Below are 22,760 nucleotides of genomic sequence, written 5' to 3'. Positions count from 1 at the left end.
TTATGGCAGATCCGAGACACGACCGTGGCTTCTGTGATGAGTAGAAGGCAGAGCAGTCCGTTTCCGGTGTCGAGTTCCCCGCTCCTGTTCTGTATACCCAGCCGTGTACGACTTATGGAGGCACCCTCCTCCGCCGCGCTAGACTCGCACCCAGGCAGGCGTAGAGAAGAGCGCTGGCCGTCAGTCGCAGACAAACACAACCGGCAATTAAAAGGTTAATAGCGTGAACAGATTTTTATATCACATTCACACCGATGTAAGAATGAGGGGGACACAGGAGCAGAATGTGGGGGCTGCGCCCTGTATAATGGAGAGTCCAGGAGCGGACATGGTTAAGGACTGTCCTCATGCGCCCCCATCCTGTGTAGAGGGGGAGGTGCACGGTTTCTGGCCTGTACACAGATCTGGATGCGGTTCAAGGTCTCCAGAGCAGCGAGCGACACAGCAGATACAGGGCTCCGGTCAACAGGTTATTATGAGAATCTCGGGCACCAGACTTTCTCATGTTGTGGGCGGCGGCGGCGGCGGCACTACTGAGAGTTCTGATCCACGAACGCAGGGGGGGGGGGGCACACTGGTGAGAGCGGCACCGGTTGCTCTGCTACTAGAACATATATTAACCCAATGTATCCTGTACAAGGAAAGAGAGCAGCGACAGGGCTGAACCCCCACATTCCCACCCCAAGACCGCACAGGTGAATTCTGTTCTTTTATTCGTTTTCTAGGTTAACAGCATTATATGAAAATCACAGCCGATGCCGTTCATTAAAAAGGTCAGTCCGATATTCTCTGAAAAGTGTCTGTGCATTGCATAGGTGGAAATCTGCCTTCATAGAAGACAACAAAGGAACCACTGGACTCTATTTACAGCTCGCTCAGCCGTCCTGTATACAGAGAGGATAGCTAGATATGTATATACAAAGGCCATTCTGTCCACCGGGGGAGCTGCAGCCCGGGGAGGTCTTGCATGCTGCTCTAGGGTGTGTCGCCAATCACGGCCCCCTCCAGGATGGGCTCTGTACAGTGGGGGTCATTCTTACTACACGGCCGGCTGTATTATAGACAAGCACATGGTGGTCTTTCCATCCCCCCCACCCCACCCCACACACTTTTATTACAGAGATTTTCTGGGGTCTCCTCTGCCATATTTACCTTCAGACCGCAGCGAGCACCCAACAGGGGGTTCTGGGGTAATTTAGTGCAATTTACTCCCATCTCACATACATGATTATTAGAAGAGTCGTGGGAACCCCTCACGACAACTAGATGAGAACACGCTCAGTCTGCTGCCACTCGGCTCTGCTACATCTGTTGTAGGGGAATGTTGGATTCTGTAAATGACTGTACAATCCCTCGGCCTGAAGCCAAAACAATACCGGGAGCCATTCCTAGTGCTGGGCCTGGACATCCAGAAGAAGCAGCGCACATCGATGACGCCCCGGTACCCACCCCCCTCCAATCGAGAGAATGAGCTTTTAGCACTTGCAGTCCCATCGTCCATTGCATCGGGTCAGGCTGTGTGATAAGGTGTTAGAGGATTATTAGGGGAGTAGTACACAATTGGCACCAGGACGTGGTAGAGTGGAACATTTGGTATGTAGAGGGTTCTGCTACGGTGCACAAATGCACTTGGGTCTATTAAATCCATGAGGCGGGCGGTAATCCGAGCGAGCGATCACAAGGTTACGGGATACAGAAATTAACAAATGTTCCACAGGGCGACACGTCCAGGCTTGTGAGAAATGGGGGGAACCAACTCAGGAAAGGTAAGGCCGACTAACACGATGGTCTGTCGTCACCCAAAGGTCCTGCACTCGGAGGGGATCCTGTCCTCGCAGGGACCTAGCGGGCGTAGGCACTCAAGTAATAACAGCCCATAGTTACAGCTGCCACGTCTACATTGGGGCTGGAACGGAGCAGTCTCCAGCGCCATCACAAGCTCTCGGCAGCAGCTTCTTGGTCCAGTTTATTGACATTATTGATGAAATCACTCGACCGTGACCTCGAAAGTGTCCACTGGTGTCTCGGTTGTGTTTTTAGTGCTGCAGGTTGAGTCTTTGTAATAAAAAGGGAAAAGAAAACCCACACGGAGGACGCCGATCCTCCCTCCAGCTGCGACTCAACCTGCGCCGTCCTTACTGAGTTATTACGGTGGAGTTTGAATTAGTTTTCCAGTTGCGAGGCCTTCAGTCCTGACGAGAAAACTAAGATGCCAATAGCGTCATTAGGAGCAGAGACACCGCAACAGTCAAATGTAAATGTTCCCGCTTTGGACTCGTCCCGCTAATGCTCTTCTCCAACTTCGGGATCTCTGGATTAAAGTTACCTGAAAAAAAAACCAGGAGAGATAGAGGAGTCAAGTGGTGGAAAGACAAAACCTCCCTGTAGACCAGTGGTCTGCAAAACGTGGCTCCCCAACTGGTGTGAAAAGGTGACTGAGCATTCTGACTGTCAACAGATGGAGACCACTCAATGTACACAGCGGCCGAGAACATAGCAGCCCACGATACTTATACACTTATTCTGAAGCTGTGTGACTGTCCTCGAGTGATAGGGGGCGTGGAAAGAGCCTGGGGGGGGGGGGGGGAAGGAGGGGGGCGAGATGGAGCCTAGGGGGGGCGAGATGGAGCCTAGGGGGGGGGGCGAGATGGAGCCTAGGGGGGGGCGAGATGGAGCCTAGGGGGGGGGGCGAGATGGAGCCTAGGGGGGGGGCGAGATGGAGCCTAGGGGGGGGGGCGAGATGGAGCCTAGGGGGGGGCGAGATGGAGCCTAGGGGGGGGGCGAGATGGAGCCTAGGGGGGGGGCGAGATGGAGCCTAGGGGGGGGCGAGATGGAGCCTAGGGGGGGGGGCGAGATGGAGCCTAGGGGGGGGGGCGAGATGGAGCCTAGGGGGGGGCGAGATGGAGCCTAGGGGGGGGCGAGATGGAGCCTAGGGGGGCGGGGGGGGGGGGAGGAGGGGGGCGAGATGGAGCCTAGGGGGGGGCGAGATGGAGCCTAGGGGGGGGCGAGATGGAGCCTAGGGGGGGGCGAGATGGAGCCTAGGGGGGGGCGAGATGGAGCCTAGGGGGGGGGGGCGAGATGGAGCCTAGGGGGGGGGGCGAGATGGAGCCTAGGGGGGGGGCGAGATGGAGCCTAGGGGGGGGGGGCGAGATGGAGCCTAGGGGGGGGGCGAGATGGAGCCTAGGGGGGGGGCGAGATGGAGCCTAGGGGGGGGGCGAGATGGAGCCTAGGGGGGGGGCGAGATGGAGCCTAGGGGGGGGGCGAGATGGAGCCTAGGGGGGGGGCGAGATGGAGCCTAGGGGGGGGGCGAGATGGAGCCTAGGGGGGGGGCGAGATGGAGCCTAGGGGGGGGGCGAGATGGAGCCTAGGGGGGGCGAGATGGAGCCTAGGGGGGGGGGGGCGGGGCGATGGGGGTCAATGGGGGATGGAACGGAGCCTAGGGGGGAGGGGGACAAGGAGCCTAAGGGGCGATAGAGGGGGGGGGAGTGTTGGAGCCTAAGGGGGGGGGGGGGGAGGAGCGGAGCCTAGGGGGAGGGAAGGAGCCTAGGGGGGGGGCAATGGGGCTTACGGTGGATGGAGCCTATGGTGGCACTCATAAGATTCTAATTTTATACAGATTCCCAGTGACATCTACTATGGACTGATCAGTCAGCTCTCTAATATTTAGGTCATCGCTCATATGGCGGCCACCTGGAGGAGCCTCGCCCAACATGTTTTATTTACTTAAGAGCAGGAAGATTTGAGATCCAGCAAAGCTTTATATATTTTACCAGGAGCAGCAGGTTCTCTTGGAAACCAAAAACGTTAAGGCTCCAAGCCACCCTGTGAAGCCGCCCCGCTGGCCTTCTCAAAAGCTGAACATGACGAGCAGGGAACGGAGGAGCTGGCAGGGCACGGGCGCCGCCTGTGGGAAGCTCTGCCTGGCTGAGAGTACAGGAACAATCCTTGTCTGCGCTCCAACCACAGCCATGTCTTAGTAACGGCCGGTCACAGCTCATTCACTAATCCCCTTCATACATTCTACTTGGCTACAATCCCTGAAACTGAAGAAACTACTCTAGACAATAGACGAGCCCCATTCCTGGAGCCGCACAAGACCGACATGGAACACGCGCGCCAGCACAGTCATCTCAGACATCGTCACTATACTGGCTATGACAACCTTTTTTGGCAGTTATTCGGACTCTTAGAGAAGCCTCCTGACTACGGCCAGGACCAGCGGAACCTCCGAGCCCGCCCATTTAACCCATCGCCACATGACCATGGCATTCTGCAGTTCCCCAGTGACCTGATCGGGTAACCTCTCTGCAGTCAGTCCTAGGGTCCTTCATAGGTCCCCAGCGCGGTCTATTCAGTAAGCCTGAGGTTGGAACACCACTCGTTCTGCACGCCCCAACAGGAGCCGGTGACCCGAATATAACGTATCCCTGTACACTAATCCACGGAGAAAAGAACGCTGTGACCCCTCCAGGGATATTTAGTGTAACAAAAAAGTAAAAAAAAGTGTTTTTTTTCTAAATTTGTGCTGCAAAAAACAATTCTAACACCTACACAGCCTCAAACTGCACCAAACAATTATAACTTCTCCCGCAAACAACAAAGCCTCATACAGACACGTCAATAAGTTACTGCTGCCGAGAGGCAAAAAGGAAGAAGTAGCGGGTCATTGAGGCGGAGCTCCGAGTCAGTAGTGCTGAGGTGTAAGTCTTCTATCACCTGTAGGGGGCGATCCAGGCCTCTCACAACGGCGCAGACTCCAGCAGTAGATGAGGAGCAGCTATTTCATGAACCTCCTGCAGATGGCGACAGAGCGCCACAGCCCGTAACACACTCACCTAGATCTTCAATCTTCACCTCGGGTCCTATCGTGAATTGCGGCAGCGTGGGCGCGTGCTTCTCTCCTGAATGAGCCGCTGCGGAGGGAGGACACACCGTTACTACCTGCCCATATGGCCGCTCTCACCTCCACATCACAGTCCGCTGCACCCCCATCATGGTGCAGCGCTGTCTCCTTGACAAGTTCCCCCACATCCAGATCATAGATTACTTACTGGTCGCACAGCACACAGACACCATCATCTTCAGGCACGTACGCCGGTGGTTGTGAGTTGGTGTTGCTGAAAAAGGAGGAGAATGAGGTCAATGCAAAACCTGGGACTTTCAGGGGAAGGATCATGCGTCCCTACATGAATGGCCAGCAGTCGCACAGCTGAAGGTCTCGTGACAGGAGGTCTGATCTTCACTGCCCCCCCCCCATCCTGAGAGACCCCCATTAAGACGTCCAATTCTGACAATGGCGCATGTTAACCCGTTAAGGATCAGACTGAGCTAGGATCTAATCCTCAGCCCTCATTTAAGGTTCCGCTTTAATGTCTTTACTCTCTTTTTATGGAGTCAGATATTTCCCTAAATCTTGTGTATCTGTAAGGCAACTTACTACAGCAGGAGCTCTCCCCCCTTGCTCAGTCTGCAGTAGCAGACAAACAGTGTTAAGCCCCACCCCTCATCTTAGCCCCACCCCCTCTACAAACCGCAAGCCGAAAATGGAAGAAATCTTGACGACGTTAACCCCGTGTTCTCTGCAGAATTTCTACAATGCGGTCTGCAGCTCCCGAGTGCACATTCTCTTCACTTTTATAATTCATTTCTTGGCTTAATTTTCCTTTAAACAGAGTTCAAAATTTTCTGCACCCGACCGCCGAACTTTCTCCTTCCCACCCACTCCACCTGCATGACCTGGATTACGCCTAGAAGCAGTGGAGAAACACGAGCGAGGGGAACAACAACATTATCTCGAAAACTCCAACAATCCTCACTGAGCGAAACGGCAGCAGCAGAAAAATCTGTCCAGGACTCCAGGCTCATAACTGCGCTAATACATTGTAACAAACCATCAGCTGTGTGAGCAGGCCAGACAGCTGTAGAGTGCATTTACAGTGCAGTAGAAGGTGGTCACTCCCAGGCTGGGGCCGTTTCCAGCAGTGCAGTTTTGTAATCTGACCACTAGGGGGAGGTATGCACCAAACATACTGAAGCAGGACACAGATGTGTAGCCGCTGTCACATTATAGGACATTGTCGGTGCCTTTGTATAGCTGCGGCCTGGACTATAGGCACCTACATAGCTTATTATATCGCACTCTTGATTATCCACCAGAAACCAGTGTCCCCCAAATATCAAGTGAAAGGACTTCATTCCTTATAAGCATGTCAAGCCCAACGTGCCGCCGCCCCCCCCCAAATAACACGTAACACCTCCAGCTCGCCCCTCATTGTACTCACAGATATAGTAGTACTTGTGTCCCGCGTGGAACTCATATCCCAGGGAGAAGGCGCTGTACCGCTGGAACTTCTCAGAGAACTTGATGGGGCTGTGCGGGGAGTGGGGCCGGTTACATTCCCAGCGTTTGTAGCCCTGGCTGATGTTGCAGGTGTGGTAGCCCTCGTAATTCACCATGTACAGTATATATTGCTCCATCCTGTGCTCCGCTATCGTCTCGTTGTAATGTGGACAGTAAATGTCAAGGTAGTCATTAACATTCACCTGAACCATGTAACCATCTCGCCGTAAACTGAAAGACATAAAGACAAAGTCATCACTAAAATGTGTAGATGGATCATCAACCCCAAAAACAGAACCGGCAGGAGCCGCACCGGACCCCAATATTTCCTGCTCCCCATAAGAACAAGCGAAACACCGACGAGTTACTGGCAGCTTATACCGAGAGTCTGATGAGAAGCTCGCGATTGTCCCCGGTCACATGTCAGTCAATACATCGCACGCACGGCTGAGCTGTAATTTGGTTTTTTTCTCTAATCTCTACTCTCAAGGCTAAGAATTAATTAGGAAATATTGAGCTGGCCAAAAGCACTTCGTAATGTTCGTGCTTTCCCTGTAACACACACCCGTACTGTGCCAGGATATGGAGGGGCCGAAACATTAAATAACAAGCAAAAGAAATCAACAGCATTATATAGACCTGTGGTCACATGAAGAAGAGGAGACGTGTGAGTATTACATAGACCTGTGGTCACATGAAGAAGAGACGTGTGAGGATTATATAGATCGGAGGTCACGAAGTAGAGACTAGTGAGGATTACATAGACCTGTGGTCACGAAGTAGAGACTAGTGAGGATTACATAGACCTGTGGTCACGAAGTAGAGACTAGTGAGGATTACATAGACCTGTGGTCACATGAAGAAGAAGAGATGTGTGAGGATTATATGGATCCGTGGTCAAATGAAGGAGAAGAGACCTGTGAGGATTATATAGACCTGTGAGGATTATATAGACCTGTGGTCACATGAAGAAGAGGCGTGTGAGGATTACATAGACCTGTGGTCACATGAAGAAGAGATGTGTGAGGATTATATGGAGTTGGTCACATGAAGAGGAAGAGACCTGTGAGGATTATATAGAGCTGTGGTCACATGAAGGAGACGTGTGAGGATTATATAAAGCTGTGGTCACATGAAGAAGAGACCTGTGAGGATTATAGAGACCTGTGGTCACATGAAGGAGACGGGTGAGGATTATGGACTCTACTCTTAGATCTTGTCCCATTAAAGTCTACGGATCCTCTTTGGACAGGTGTATTTGATATTGGCCGTTGGCTGCTCTAGACTCTAATATGAGAGTGTGCGTTAATCACGTGACGTGGAGTAATCAGCATTATTTAGCGTAGTTCCGTCCTTGAGGAGGACAACATGACATACGTGCTGGCATATGGAAAGCGGGAGGGCACATGTCCGTAACCTCTACTCTTCTTCTCCCCGGCTAGAAGTCTTCCCAACAGGCACCGCAGTCACAAGGCCAGACACTGCCCCCGGCACAGATGTAAGGGACCCGTCGCCAGAGGTCAGCTATACCCCAGCTGTGTTTGGACACTGACTTTTTTACAAGTCCCCCCTCCATGCGGCTTGTCACTTTCCTGAGGGATTAAGGGGTCACACCCTGAATAGTAGGCACAGTAAATAGTGGGGCACCTTATAACCTGCTCTGTCTCCAGAAACTAAAATCAAGAATCAAACTTATGGCGCACGATAAAGGGGCAACTTTCTGCTTCGTGGTCATCTGCCTGCAAATCACAAGGTGACGGGGAGAATCGTATCCTCCAGAGTGACGTGTAATAATGGAAGTCCCGGGCGCCCCGAGGTGTGAATGAAGGTGGCTGCTGCAGGGGTAGATGTACAGCCCTCTGACATGTTCCTGGCAGACACTGGAGCGGTAATAGAGAGGTACAGAGTGTCGGGATTAATGTTGTGGTTGCCTGGAGGGATCCGTTTAGCTGGCAGGCGGCATTATATGAATCCAGCTGTCAGAGGCGCTCTGCTCCCGGCCAGTAGATATTTTTAGCAAGTGGGTCCCATTTATACTAATTAAGAGGCAGCTCTGTGCACCCCACACAAGCAGACAAGAAACTCAGCCGTGCCCAAGTCACCTCCACAGATAAGCAGAGAAGAGCGGGGCGCGCTGGCGGCATACGCTGCCCCCGTCAGCTGTCACTTCTACGCAATCTGCAGAGAAACCAGTCTATCAACTCCGAAATCCAGCAACACCGCACTCCTCCTCGTGTCTAAGGACCTACCGCTACTGTCCACATAGCGGCCTGTCCCTCATACACTACTACCACGATCATCCACATACTAGGTGCTTAATACGCGACTACCACCACCATCCTGCACAAACTGCTCAATTCTTAATGCGCTACTGCCATCATCCATATACTGCTCTGTCCTTCGTGCTACCACCAACATCCACGTAGGTCCTTAATACACTACCACTATCATTGTCTTCATCCACTTACTGCTCATTCCTAAATACACTACTACCACTATCATCCACATACAACCATAATACACTACCCCCATCATCCACATACTATGTCCTTAATACACTAGCACCACCATCATCCACATACTGCTCAATCCTACCACCACCATCCACATACTATGTCCTTAATACACTACTAGTACCACCACTATCCGCATACTACATCCCTAATCCCCTTCTAGCGCCACATTCACCCACATACGGCCTTACGGCCTTGTCCTGATCACACCATAGACCCTTTTTACTCATAAGAAAGTCCCCGGCGATAACAGTCGACCGCCACTCTTTTACTCCAATTACACTGAGCCACGATTGGCAGGCATCGGGACGTGGTTTGTCCCGGTGCATTTCGCGTCTTGTAGGCAGCACGCTCTGCGTTTACATGGTAGATATGCTGCCGACAAGCGACCAATATTTTTTGTCTGCATTAGAGACTATTGGCCGACAAACTAGACTGCTCGCTGCCCTGTTTACACGGGGGATGATTGGGAACGAGCGTTTGCCTCAGCACCCGGAGCCTAAATACTGACCCATCCATCAGCCTCCCCCAATGACTAATCTGCTAAATGTTACTACAATCCCCATCATACATACATCACTGTTCTCTACCTCCTGAATGTACTACAACCACCTATATAAATGAAGCCGATTCTGTCCTTAATGGGAATTGGTGCTGGTTTTCTTCCTGCATCACTTCTGACAATGGACTGCAGCTGCCATAAAGCGCACACTCCCTGCTGCACTGACTACACAGGAAGTACGTGTCTCCAATATGGCCGCCCCAGGTAGGTTTTATTAATAAAACAATAGGTGGTTAAAAAATAAAAAAGACCAAAAACTTGATCTATATCCCTAAAGCGGCGCTCCCGTGGACTCGCATGACTGAGACTATGATGCTTCATTCCCCTGCCGATGGCAGGTGCCGCTGAGGCGGGACTTGATGGGCATGTGTTCCTGCGCGGTACGCTGCAATTCATGATGCTCTGCTCGGAGTGACTGTTCACTATTATCCGTCAATAATAATTACTACAACCTCCACCATCTATATACTACTACTCCTTGTCATTTACAATGTGGAAATACGTGTAACTCTCCACATTGTACAGTCACTATCACCCCCCTCATCTTCCTCTATGGAGCACTCCACGTCTGCCTGACTTCAGCGCTGGATGAGGCAGTACAAGGACCTGCAGAACATTGAAGGGGCGCCGCCACCACCACCATCATCCTCATCATCCAGAGCCGAATCAGATTCTACACACAGTAAAATCCTAGTGAAGGAAAGCGCACCAGTCCCAAAACTCCACATCTGCCCTACATCAGAAGCCAAGATACAACGAACAGAAGGTCTGCTCTACCCCCGGTGGTGGCAATCACTGCGAAGAACAAGGAGCAGGCCCTGGGCTGTCGGTGTGACATATCTGGGACAGCACTAGTGGGGGAGGGGGCTTTGGGACAGACGTAGTGTTAAGACTGACTGCCCGCAGGAGAATATAGTCACACGGCTACGTCTTTGTGTGGAAAAAAATAAAAATCTACGACCTACCCGAGAGCTGCCCTGACAACCTACACACAAGAGCGGTTCAGTAAGTCGGAGGCTGGCTCAGTGAGAGCGTGTTATTGGCCACAAAGGCTGACCATCTAACGCAGCACCGGGGCGGCCACACATCACCGATCTTTATAGCGGCTAAGGTTCTGCCTTTCTTCCCAGAGACCAAATCCACCGAGACCACTGCTAGTAACAGTCACCGCAGCCTCCCAACAGCCTCCTCCAGGATTCACAGTCTTTTCAATGGGACGAATTTAAGCCGGCAGGCGCGCACAGCTGTACGCAGCAGGAACGATGGAACAGGGGCAGAGGAGAGGCGGGAGGACATTAATGACAGGAGGGGCATCTCTAAGAGGACGACGTTAAAGGTGGGCTATGGGGTCGCTTCATATCACAGGTTGGGGGTGCAGCGGTGGTAGAACCCGGTGAGGTTTACAGGTAGCCATATAGAAGGTGCACACCCTCCGCTGCCATTCAGATACACGGGTGGAATGCCTATATGTACCCAAGTCGTGGCTACAGCCGGGGTGTCTTTGGAGGTAGGAGGGTGCATACAGGGAGGACAATGGAGCTCCGCTGGAGAATCTGTGTCCTAGTTAGACAACCCTCCAGTACACACACCGCCACGCATCTCCCGCGCTCCAGCAAACAACGCTCCGGTCATAAATAATTGAGTGCGCATCAGACGGACGATACATCAGTAAGGCAGCTGTGAGTCTGAGTGACACGCTGAAGAATCGTTCAGGACGGGGAAATCAGATGAAGTGGTCCCAACACTGCTGACCCCCTGACGTCTGAGAGACGCAGCGCTTCCCCCAACATCCGACTAGATGACGACAAAGTGTGCACCGCAGGAACGAGTGCAGGGATGGTGCATCGTCCTGACCTTCACATATTACTTACATCAGGACGTATTCCTGGAGTAGGACAGCTATCTGGGCAGAATACTAGGCGTGTGGGTTGTTGCAGTGTATAGTATGCAGCCCCCTGAGCCCGGTACGGCACAAACTGGCATACAGCCCCGCTCGCCTCCTGCCAGTGACGTATGGCTGTGGAGGTCACACGTCACCAGTGAGAAATCGTAGGCTTCACAGGGTACATACTAATGGCTCCTGCTTGTAGAGCAGCGTGTAACAGCCTCCTGTAGATGAGGGGAATCCATTTTACAGAAAAAACTATTGTCCAACTGTCAGATGCTATCGATCGAAAGTCACGTAGAAATGGAGACAGAAGGTTGTGATCAGCATCACAATCGGCTCCAACCACCCGATCCTGGACCACCAAGGAAGAAGCTCCGGCCCAGGAGAACATCAGCAATGAATAACGGTTACAGAAGAGCCAGTAGAACACGGACGACCGTGGCTGTAAGATTATGGTGAACGGGAGGGGCCCGCGACAAATAATCCCATATTATCCGCCAAATAGCGTACACAAGCATCCGTCTACTATGACAGCAAAGATGCAAGTGTCTGACTTATGAGGAAGCCAATAAACCAAAGTAAAGGGCAAGAAACAGACAACGCACAGGGCTCAGCGTTCCTTAATGTAATACCCAGATCACAACGAAAAGGACAACAGGAGCCGCCTAGAAAAAGGGGACAAACGTGTAACTTAAATACCATCAGTCAGCCGGCTACAAGACCAGCAAACAAACCCAAAACCACAGAGGCTCTCGACCCCGCGATGAAAAGCCGTGACGACCCCCTGCGATCCCTAGTGACGTTGTATCCAGGCCCCGGTCACATCACGTTTTCCGACCTACGGTGGACGTATATGCCCAGCAGTGGCATCCAGCACCCGTAGACTATAATTGTATCCGTATAACGAATACATCACGAAAAGCTGTTGATGAGGTCGTGACGTAGCCATTTCATGGATTGACAGATTCTAGATAGTGGCACCTGTGACCTATAGGTAGGGCTCGGCAATTAATCTAATAAAAAACCCGAAACTAAAATTCAGCGCAATGAATCAAAGTCATCTTGCAAATTTTGGTGTTAATCAATTATTTTTTCCAGGTTTAAACTGTATCTGCATCTTCAGGACACAGATACACTTGAATCCAATGGTAGAGCAGGGAGCCATAAGGTCCCTACTCTACCACTCACTATGTATCGCCGGACACAAAGCGTTGACGTCATCGCGCCGGGCCACACAGACCGGAGGAGCAAAGGTATCATATCCACTTGTTGTTGGAACGGGGTTAGGCAAGTATGTATATTATTTTTATCAGGCACTATGGGGGCATTATACAGCGTGGGGGCAGCTATGGGGCATTATACTGTGGGGAAATCTTATGGGGGTATTATACTACATGGAAGTCTTATGGTGGCATGATACTGTGTGGAGGGCAGATCTGGGGGCATTATACTACGTGGAAGTCTTATGGGGGCATGATACTGTGTGGAGGGCAGATCTGGGGGCATTATACTACGTGGAAGTCTTATGGGGGCATTATACGGTGTGGAGGGAAGCTATAGGGGCATTATACTACTGTGGGGGGCAAAGTCAGGGGTTATGTTATATACAGTAGGCTTAGGGGATAAATCTTAATCAAATGGTGCAGCATGCAAATAGGCGGTGTGGCATGCAATAGGGGTGTGGCCTAAATAATTGTAATCGAGGTTATACGTTCAATCATGATTTTGATTTAGGTCATAATTGCCCAGTACTACCCACAGGCTACCATGTTAAAAAAAAACAAAAACACTATTTTTACTGGTTTCTGCGGAATGGAATAATGTACGGACGTATACCGGCCAGACTGAAGCTAGAAGGACCCTCTTCCGATAATGGAGCTGTGCGGACACGTTTCGAGATTTACGGGCGTAAACGCTGAACGTAGGTCCAAAGTGTGATGTGAACGGAGCGAACGGTCATAAGTAGTCACCAGTAAAGATCACAGCGTGTGCAGCGCGCGCACAGCCCATTACTCCGCTCTCAGCGCGCACACAGCCCATTACTCCGCTCTCAGCGCGCACACAGCCCATTACTCCGCTCTCAGCGCGCACACAGCCCATTACTCCGCTCTCAGCGCGCACACAGCCCATTACTCCGCTCTCAGCGCGCACACAGCCCATTACTCCGCTCTCAGCGCGCACACAGCCCATTACTCCGCTCTCATCGTCTTCTACAAGCAAAATAAATACATTGAAATAGCTGAAAATCAAATATGTCCCCGGTCATGTCCTTCAGGCGGAGACAAAGCGCTGGAGCCCCCGAAAGCCACGGAGGATGGGCTCCGAGGCCGAATAACACCCAGGATTTGTCCAGTCTGGACGTCGCAGACGATCATCCCTCCTTGAGTGGACAGGGCTGGGTTCGCCAGGCCTGGTAAGTGCCGGATCATCGGTAGCTTCACGGTAGATCATGTTCTCTGTAAATGAATCCACAATGAAGACGGAAGCAGAGATCTGACGCGACTGGGCCTCGTTTTTGTGCCTTTATTAATGATCGAGCAGACAGAAATGTTCATGGGCTCCTCGCCTCCGCAGAAGCAGCGCCCTATCCGCCCCAGCGAGATCTCATTAGTGGTTTCTGCTTTTTAGCGTTAGAACTGACAGGCTCTGGCCTCAATCTGTTCTCTCCCGTCTATTGTCCCGCTGAATGCACAAGGGGCGCTCAGAGATGGTCATCTATCTGCAGGAGGAAGCCATGCGTGAAAGTGACAATTTCCATAGTAATATTAGTCGGCAGCCGACACGGACCAGAAACACTGGGAATTCTGCCTCGGCGCATAAGCCTGACATATTGGAGTCTCTACAAATCACCTGGACTCCACGACGTCCCCACTAGTGCAAGGCTTGTACCGCGAGACAGCCGGCACGTTGAAGGTGACTCCTCTACCGGTGACAGCTTGAGTTCTCTATCTGACTAGAGCAAAGATGGCAGTAGTGCTGCAGAAACACGAGCGGATGATGGGTAATGAGATGCGGATGATGGGTAATGAGATTCCAGGCTTATGCGGTCACACAGCCAGGATGGATTAGAGAGTCCGTGTGGACTGACCCTTGGATACTGGCTGCTAAATTGCATGTTTTTTTCTAGAATTAATGGTCTGCCCTCTGCCCACTAGTTGTCAGCGTGTACAGAAAACATGTTACCCAAATACATCCATGACCCCCATAATTACACCCCTTCAGGCATCAGGCTGTGGGCGCAGAGGACAACCAGCTACACAACATCAATGCCATTGTGTGGCCACCCCATAATGAGGATGAAAGTATGAGAAGCATCACATATGAAGGAGAACAACCAAACGGTAATGCGGCAGAAGGGGGTGAAGCCATATAGAAAGTACACCAAAGACCCCACATCTGCGGCACAACACACCACTCCACCATCGCTCCCATCACTATATTATATCCGTGAAAGTACAGAGAAGACGAAGCTGCAGGGATTTCACAATCAGCGCCTTTCATTTTACTTTCGTCTTTTGTTTAAACGTTGAAAACATAAAATCGCTCTAATTTCGTAAATACGGCACCCACAGGACAGACTTTTCACAGGGCGTTAGATCGGCCATTTTTATCAAACGTCTACAGCCAGGAGGCAAGCGGCAGGAAAGGTGAAACTTAAGAGGAGAGTGGAGGGTAAGAGGCATGAGGTAGTGAGCAGGAAGAGTAGCAGAGGACCAGCCATTGAGGTGGGATAGAAGACGTATAATAATGGAGGCCGCAGCTCCCCGAATGTCAAAGCAGCTCCACCCAGACGCTTTTACAGCAGGTTGTCAATGAAGACCTCCCACCAGGGACTAAAGAAACGAAGGCCAAAAAAAAGCTACAGCTGCCGAAACCATTCAAGGAGGACCACTCTGGGGAGCCCACTCTGGGGAGCCCTTGACCGGACGTACAGAGAAGCAGATAACGTATGACTTCTGCATGCGTTCCCATTGTCCTGTGCGACATTCAGTAACTTCTCACTTGGTGGTACAGTCATTGGGGACGGTGAAAATAAAATCCCCATTGAATGGAGCCGATTCGGCACTTTTAAAGGTTGTTCTTTCTATAATTGGGTTGCACCTGGGTCTACGCTGCTCGGGACGCACACCTTCCTTCATGTTGCCGGAAACCTCTGGTGACATGGACAACCTAGAGCGGCCTTTTCAGGTCATGACACCAAACCTTGCGTGTTCCAGCTATGGGTTACACACAGCTCCGCACGGAGGTCTACATTTATCCGTAGGGAGTTGTAGTAATGGGATTCCACCATTTATCTGTCCAGGTGATCCAGTCACCTTACGGGACTCATTGAAAGTTCTTCAGCTTTCTCAATTCCTCACCATTCTCAAGTTCTCTGCTTGCGATCAGTGAATTGGAACATTCTTGCTTACACTCCACGGTTGAAAACTTGACCTAATACTTCTCACAGCAGAGGGTTTGTTACAAGGGTATCCGTGTAGACCATTCTCTGAGAGCTAAATACAGCAGCAGCTCAAATCTTTTGTTACAATGTATCAGTGCAGGTAAAATGCGTCAGTCTGGAGATCAGGCTGTTTAGGACGGTCTAGACTGGATCTGTACAGGTTTATCAGCCTCAGGATTTGAGCGTAAACATTCGCATTCACTGACAGCCAGCAGAGACTTAGAAAATAGTGAGGAATTAATACACTATTAGAAAGTTACAGATCACTGTGTAGACAATGAGAAGAGGCACGGAATGGGATTAGAAGGAAGGTCCTGCCTGTTCTCCTCCAGTAGCAGTGCCTCTCCTGTCTGTGGTTGTGTCTTGTATTGCAGCTCAGTACACCGGTCAAGTGAAGACCGTGGACCGGAGCCGATTCTGGAAGGAAACAGATTCTTCCTTCTAATCTCAAACCGCTTTAAGCTTTATTAACATTAGACGGGACAATCTATTTCCAAACAAGAACCGGAAACCAAAGAGCGGCAGCGTGAGACCCTCCTCTCAGCCTTCTGCCTGCGGGTGGCGTCATTGTTCGTGGACTGAATCTAGGGAGAAGACGAGCCATTTGTACTGACGGGCAGTTTTACACCCCAGGACTGAGCGGCACTGCAGGTGGCTTCCACCTTTAGGAAGACAAATCATTGCCAACAGGATAATGAGTTTGTATTAAAGTGGTACCAAGCCGCTCCAGCCCGTCAGCGAACTCTCCGAGAGCGACACACACAACGCTCCCGGGACTGAACAGAGCGTCAGTGGGAGAAACAAAGGGATAAGATCCCTGGGGAGGACGGCGGAAGATGCTTCTGTTTCATGGCAGCCACGCTCTCCACTCATTGAGATGCCCTCGTATCATCATTCTCCAGCTGCCAGGCCGCCGCCGTTTTTTTCCTTAATAAAACCAATATAAATAGGAGGAAAGCAAACGTCTCGTTCCATTACAAGTGAAGACGCTGTGAAAGTCCTGGACACGGGAGGATGTCCCTGCCCCACACCCCGCATGCAGCTTCCGGCCACGCTATCTGCTGACCGCCATGACGGGAGGTAATCACGATGTTCCTGACAATGACGGCGCTCAGCCCGGGAATCTATTCACCATGCAGGCCGTTCATCAAGAGGAATCTGCGGCAGGGAACAAACATGTAAATGTATTCTTCCTCCAAGATCAATAACGCACTCCGTATCATCAGCATCTCAAGTCACAAAATGCATCACCAGAGGAGCTGGAACATCGTCACAATGTGTTGTCTGGCCCATTACACCCATCAATAATCACAAGCAGACTCATCCATGGTCTGTATACCCCTCCGTGTCACCTGACGAACATCTACCACCCACACACTAGAGGCTGAGGCACGAGGGGCCTTACACCCCACTCTTAGGCTTCATGCACACGACCAGTAATTACGGGCACGGCCGGCCGCGGACACCCCGGGCTCCCATTATAAAGTATAGGAGCACGGTCCGTAAAATAAAATAAAAAATAGGACGTCCTATTTTTTTCGGCAGGTTTCTACGGCATGGACACCCTTCCGTAGACATACAGGAAGATGCCCGTCGGCCATAGAAATGAATGGGCCCGTAATTACGGTCGATTTTATGGTCGTGTGAATGGGGCCTTAGTTAAAGAGAATCTGTCGCCTCTCCTGTCATGTCAATTATAGTAAATACTCGTATTCCCCATAAAAATTCTGGAGCATCTTTTTTTACTGTGCCGTTCCTTTGTCATTCCTCCTAAAAATGTATGAATAAATTGACAACTGGGTGTTACCGTTTCCTTTGTCAATAAGGCGTGCCCCTACACAGTCTCAACCCTTTAGCACGGATTGGACAAGGTCAGACTAAAGGGTCACACCCCCAACTGTCAACTTATACATAAATTTGTAAGAGGAATAACAGAGGGACGGTGCAACATGGAATTTTAAGAAATGCTCAAGAATTGTGGTTTCCTGGGAAATACAGGAGAGGGGACAGGTCCTCTTTAATTGATGCATTGGCCGTCTACATTAAGGGGACGTTCATTTTAAGACCAAAAACTAAATACATTTAGGAATGATCTACACTACAATCTCAGGAATGAGGTGTTACCGGTCAGATGTGCGTTTATTTAAGCAAAACGGTCTCTAGAGAACAAGACAGAAAACTGCACATTACGCCGAACTGCAATCTTATCAGAGGTCACGGAGCGGAGAGACAATGTATTCAGTTATTCACGGGAATCCAGGACTGAGAGCGCCACTGCCTCCAGTCCTCTGCTTTATCATCTGATGGTGATTAACAAATGCCCAGGGCTGGATCCGGAACGTGACCTCCTCCGCATACAGGCACCGTTCTCAACCAACGTGTTGGATCCTGGTCATTAATGGCTGAAGAGGCAGAAGATGCTTCCTTTACGAGCACACAGGCCCGAGACATTCCCGAAGGAATAATGTGGATTCCCAAGCTTTCCAATTAAACCATCACATCGGTATTCCTGGCATAGGGTGCGGGGTTACCACAGACGCCGGTCTTAATTCAATCCTGACAAACTCCAGGGCTTTTTCATGACGTCTCTCTAGATGCAGCAAAAACCACGCTTCAGCCTAATGAGACGCTCACCCCGCTCCTGGATCGTTCACGTAAAAACCTTCATTATCAGATTTATAAATGAAGCAAAAGTGGAGACTGCAACAGATGTCGGAATAATATCAGAGGCTTCCATCCGTCCTGGGGAGGAATTCTACCCCCAGTTACCCTCTACAACAAAATAATCGATTTGTCGGAACCTCGGACGGAAGACATCCTGCCATGAACTTCAAAGAGTTCGTCAAGTCGACCTAAAAGGGAAACGTGTCATAAATGTGAAGGTCACCTCTGGGGAGAGAACGCACCAAGCATTGGACAACACGGTCCCACAGGAGAGGAGATGGCCTCTGAACAACAAGGGCTTCAACATGGGAGCTGCGAGGAGCAGATGTAACCAGCAGAATAACCTCCGGAGGGACAGAACGACAAACAACAAGGAAGTCCTGAAGCCGGTAAACACGGGACAGGTGTGAGAAACCATGCACTGAAGCCCAGGACAACAGAGATCTCAACCTTCAGAGCTTGGTTACCTCTTGCAGAGCCTCGTGGGCTGAAATGGGCACCCCCATCATCACTACTTGTCACATATCTCCAGTACTATTAAATCCTCCAGAGACATTACATCATATGTGTGACTGATATCAGCCGCTCCTCCTATAACGCTCTTTTGTGGCGGGTTGAAGCTGCGCACCTCTCGTGTCGTTTACCTCGCACTATCTGATACGCCACACAGGGAGTAACTTCTCACCGAAATCCACAGGATTGAATTGTTTCCATTACATGCCAAGAACCTCGCTTAGCGGTGAATTAACAGGAGCTAAGTCTTCTGGTTTTCCCCATACTAATGAGTCTCGGAGTACATAGCGTATAGAAAGAGGATTTCTCGCCCTGTTAAAATTAAATCCCTTTTTATTTCCTTAATGCCGTAAAGGGCAGCCTTCCGGGAGCGGCCATCATTGATTAAGAGCTTCAATCCCTTCATATCCACTCAGCAGACAATCCCAGGCCTCCTAATCGGGAGTGAGACTGAATAGCGGCGTCTGATCATCGCTGGAGCCGGTGACCCTGCGGTCCTGCTCAATTAATTATTAACCCGTCTTCCCAGCCTGCTCCGAGCGGCTCCACGCGTCTGTTTGACTGGAGAATTAAAAGCCAGTTCAATGTTCTGCTAAATAAACCAGTGTAGATTTCAGAGATACGCCCTGATGGAGGACGGCAGGTCTGTTGGGACGTCCCGGGGGCTCATCTCATATGTCACTGTGGTCCTTCATCCAGTCCTCTAGGTCTTCATGTAAGAGAACACCACACAGGTTGTGATCTCTCACTCAACGATTACCACAACTATCCGACCCAATTACATGTCAAACAAACCTGTCAGGAGGTGCCAAGAAGCCACCAGAGAACATGTAGCTACCGCCGTCTACGAGCTCCAGACAAGGAGATGGCTGGAGATAGAACACCCGGACGGGGCGTGAATGACTCCATGTGGCAGGATCTCCGAGGATCATTTCTAAGACCCTTCTCCAAGTGCTATGGGGTTCATGCTGTCCCACGTGTGCTGGAGGGGCAAGTCAGAAAGTTGTGATGTGAGTAGACAGCAGAGAAATGACACCACAGTTCAGAGGATTAGAGACAGGCAGCTCGTCCAGATACAGAAGACGAGAAGTGGAGTTGGCCCCCGACTAGATAGTCAACGATGCAACCGACAAGGAAACAAACAACTGAATCATCATATGTATTGAGGGGGGCACCGGTCAGCATATGTATTGAGGGGGGCACCGGTCAGAATATGTATTGAGGGGAGCACCGGTCAGAATATGTATTGAGGGGGCACCGGTCAGAATATATGTTTTGAGGGCATAGTCATATGCATTGTGGCAGGCATCAACAGTAAATATTTGGCAGACACATTGAACGTGCTGTTGCCAAGTCAAAGATCACCAGCTGAACACCATTGTACTGAGCGTGGGTGCGAGCGTGTATGCGTACCAGAATGTGTGTGTGTGTGTGTATATATACACGAGCGTGCGTGTGCACGTAGGTGTGAGTGTCAGAAGACTGGGTGATGTATACATGGACAGCACGCGGAGGCCCGAGCGGCTCAGACTTACAAAGCTTTTCCAGAGCCCCAGGTCGCAGAGATCCCCCGTCAGTCACAGCTGGATTCAGCTGAGCGATATTTCCAATTGGATGAACAAATAAGAAACAGAGAGGACCAGTCGATATTGGCAATTCAAATGTGAGAGCGCCATGTACAGCGTTCCACCCGGAGACCTCGTGAGCATGTCACTCTCCTGGTAACCCAAGCAGAGCGCAGCACTCGTCAGCCTTACAGTGCGGATCCCTCAACCAGTCCCCGTAAACTGCCCATCACATGGAGTCTCATCATCTGGATCCAGACATCACGATGGGAGGAGGGGGACAATTTACAGCAATGGCCGATGACTAAATCCTACACCCACCCCCACAGCAGCACTTTACCGACCACAAAACCAGTCCATAGTAACAATAATCCAAGTCAGGGCCCCGATCATAAAGGTCAAACACCCGTCTGTGCCCTCACTGAATGCACCACACCTGCTGGAGAGCCAATGAAAGAGCTTCCTGACTGATGTGTAAGGAGTTATCACAGCAGGCCCAACATTATATATATATATATATATATATATATATATATATATATATATATATATATACCTCCCCCGACAGAGAGAAGGACTGTGTATTATATATATATACCTCCCCCAGACAGAGGACTGTGTATTATATATATATATATATATATATATATATCTCCCCCGGACAGAGAGTAGGACTGTGTATTATATATATACCTCCCCGGACAGGGAGAAGGACTGTGTATTATATATATATACCTCCCCGGACAGAGAGAAGGACTGTGTATTATATATATATATACCTCCCCTGACAGAGAGAAGGACTGTGTATTATATATATATACCTCCCCGGACAGAGAGAAGGACTGTGTATTATATATATATATACCTCCCCTGACAGAGAGAAGGACTGTGTATTATATATATACCTCCCCTGACAGAGAGAAGGACTGTGTATTATATATATACCTCCCCGGACAGAGACAAGGACTGTGTATTATAAATATACCTCCCCGGACAGAGACGAGGACTGTATTATATACCTCCCCGGACAGAGACAAGGACTGTGTATTATATATATACCTCCCCCGGACAGAGAGAAGGACTGTGTATTATATATATATATACCTCCCCGGACAGAGAGAAGGACTGTGTATTATATATATATATATATACCTCCCCTGACAGAGAGAAGGACTGTGTATTATATATATACCTCCCCTGACAGAGAGAAGGACTGTGTATTATATATATACCTCCCCGGACAGAGACAAGGACTGTGTATTATAAATATACCTCCCCGGACAGAGAGAAGGACTGTGTATTATATATATACCTCCCCGGACAGAGACAAGGACTGTGTATTATAAATATACCTCCCCGGACAGAGACGAGGACTGTGTATTATATATATATATACCTCCCCTGACAGAGAGAAGGACTGTGTATTATATATATACCTCCCCGGACAGAGAGAAGGACTGTGTATTATATATATACCTCCCCTGACAGAGAGAAGGACTGTGTATTATATATATACCTCCCCCAGACAGAGAGAAGGACTGTGTATTATATATATACCTCCCCCGGACAGAGAGAAGGACTGTGTATTATATATATACCTCCCCGGACAGAGAGAAGGACTGTGTATTATATATATATACCTCCCCGGACAGAGAGAAGGACTGTGTATTATATATATACCTCCCCCGGACAGAGAGTAGGACTGTGTATTATATATATATATACCTCCCCGGACAGAGAGAAGGACTGTGTATTATATATATACCTCCCCGGACAGAGAGAAGGACTGTGTATTATATATATACCTCCCCGGACAGAGAGAAGGACTGTGTATTATATATATACCTGCCCCGGACAGAGAGGAGGACTGTGTATTATATATATATATATACCTCCCCCGGACAGAGAGAAGGACTGTGTATTATATATATACCTCCCCGGACAGAGAGTAGGACTGTGTATTATATATATATATATACCTCCCCCGGACAGAGAGAAGGACTGTGTATTATATATATATATATATACCTCCCCGGACAGAGAGGACTGTGTATTATATATATATATATATATACCTCCCCGGACAGAGAGTAGGACTGTGTATTATATATATACCTCCCCGGACAGAGAGTAGGACTGTGTATTATATATATACCTCCCCCGGACAGAGAGAAGGACTGTGTATTATATATATACCTCCCCTGACAGAGAGAAGGACTGTGTATTATATATATATACCTCCCCGGAAGGGGAGAAGGACTGTGTATTATA

General features: G+C 50.0%; 1 protein-coding gene across 1 annotated transcript in view; it reads right to left on the bottom strand.

The window, feature by feature from the left end:
• Positions 1 to 696: 696 nt before the first annotated feature.
• LOC142665153 (ephrin-A3-like) overlaps positions 697 to 22,760 on the bottom strand; it is a 54,558-nt gene continuing 32,494 nt past the window's right edge. The window contains exons 2-5 of the mRNA XM_075844719.1: positions 6,282 to 6,571; positions 5,052 to 5,117; positions 4,836 to 4,913; positions 697 to 2,326 (exon numbers count right to left, since the gene is read on the bottom strand). Coding sequence (XP_075700834.1) covers positions 2,205 to 2,326; positions 4,836 to 4,913; positions 5,052 to 5,117; positions 6,282 to 6,571 — 556 coding nt within the window. The 3' untranslated portion in view covers positions 697 to 2,204. The remainder of the gene's footprint in view (positions 2,327 to 4,835; positions 4,914 to 5,051; positions 5,118 to 6,281; positions 6,572 to 22,760) is intronic.

Source organism: Rhinoderma darwinii, chromosome 12, assembly GCF_050947455.1.
Source record: "Rhinoderma darwinii isolate aRhiDar2 chromosome 12, aRhiDar2.hap1, whole genome shotgun sequence".
In the NCBI taxonomy this organism is placed as follows: Eukaryota; Metazoa; Chordata; class Amphibia; order Anura; family Rhinodermatidae; genus Rhinoderma; species Rhinoderma darwinii.
Note: the sequence above shows the minus strand (reverse complement) of the source record. Positions and strands in the feature narration are given on the sequence as shown.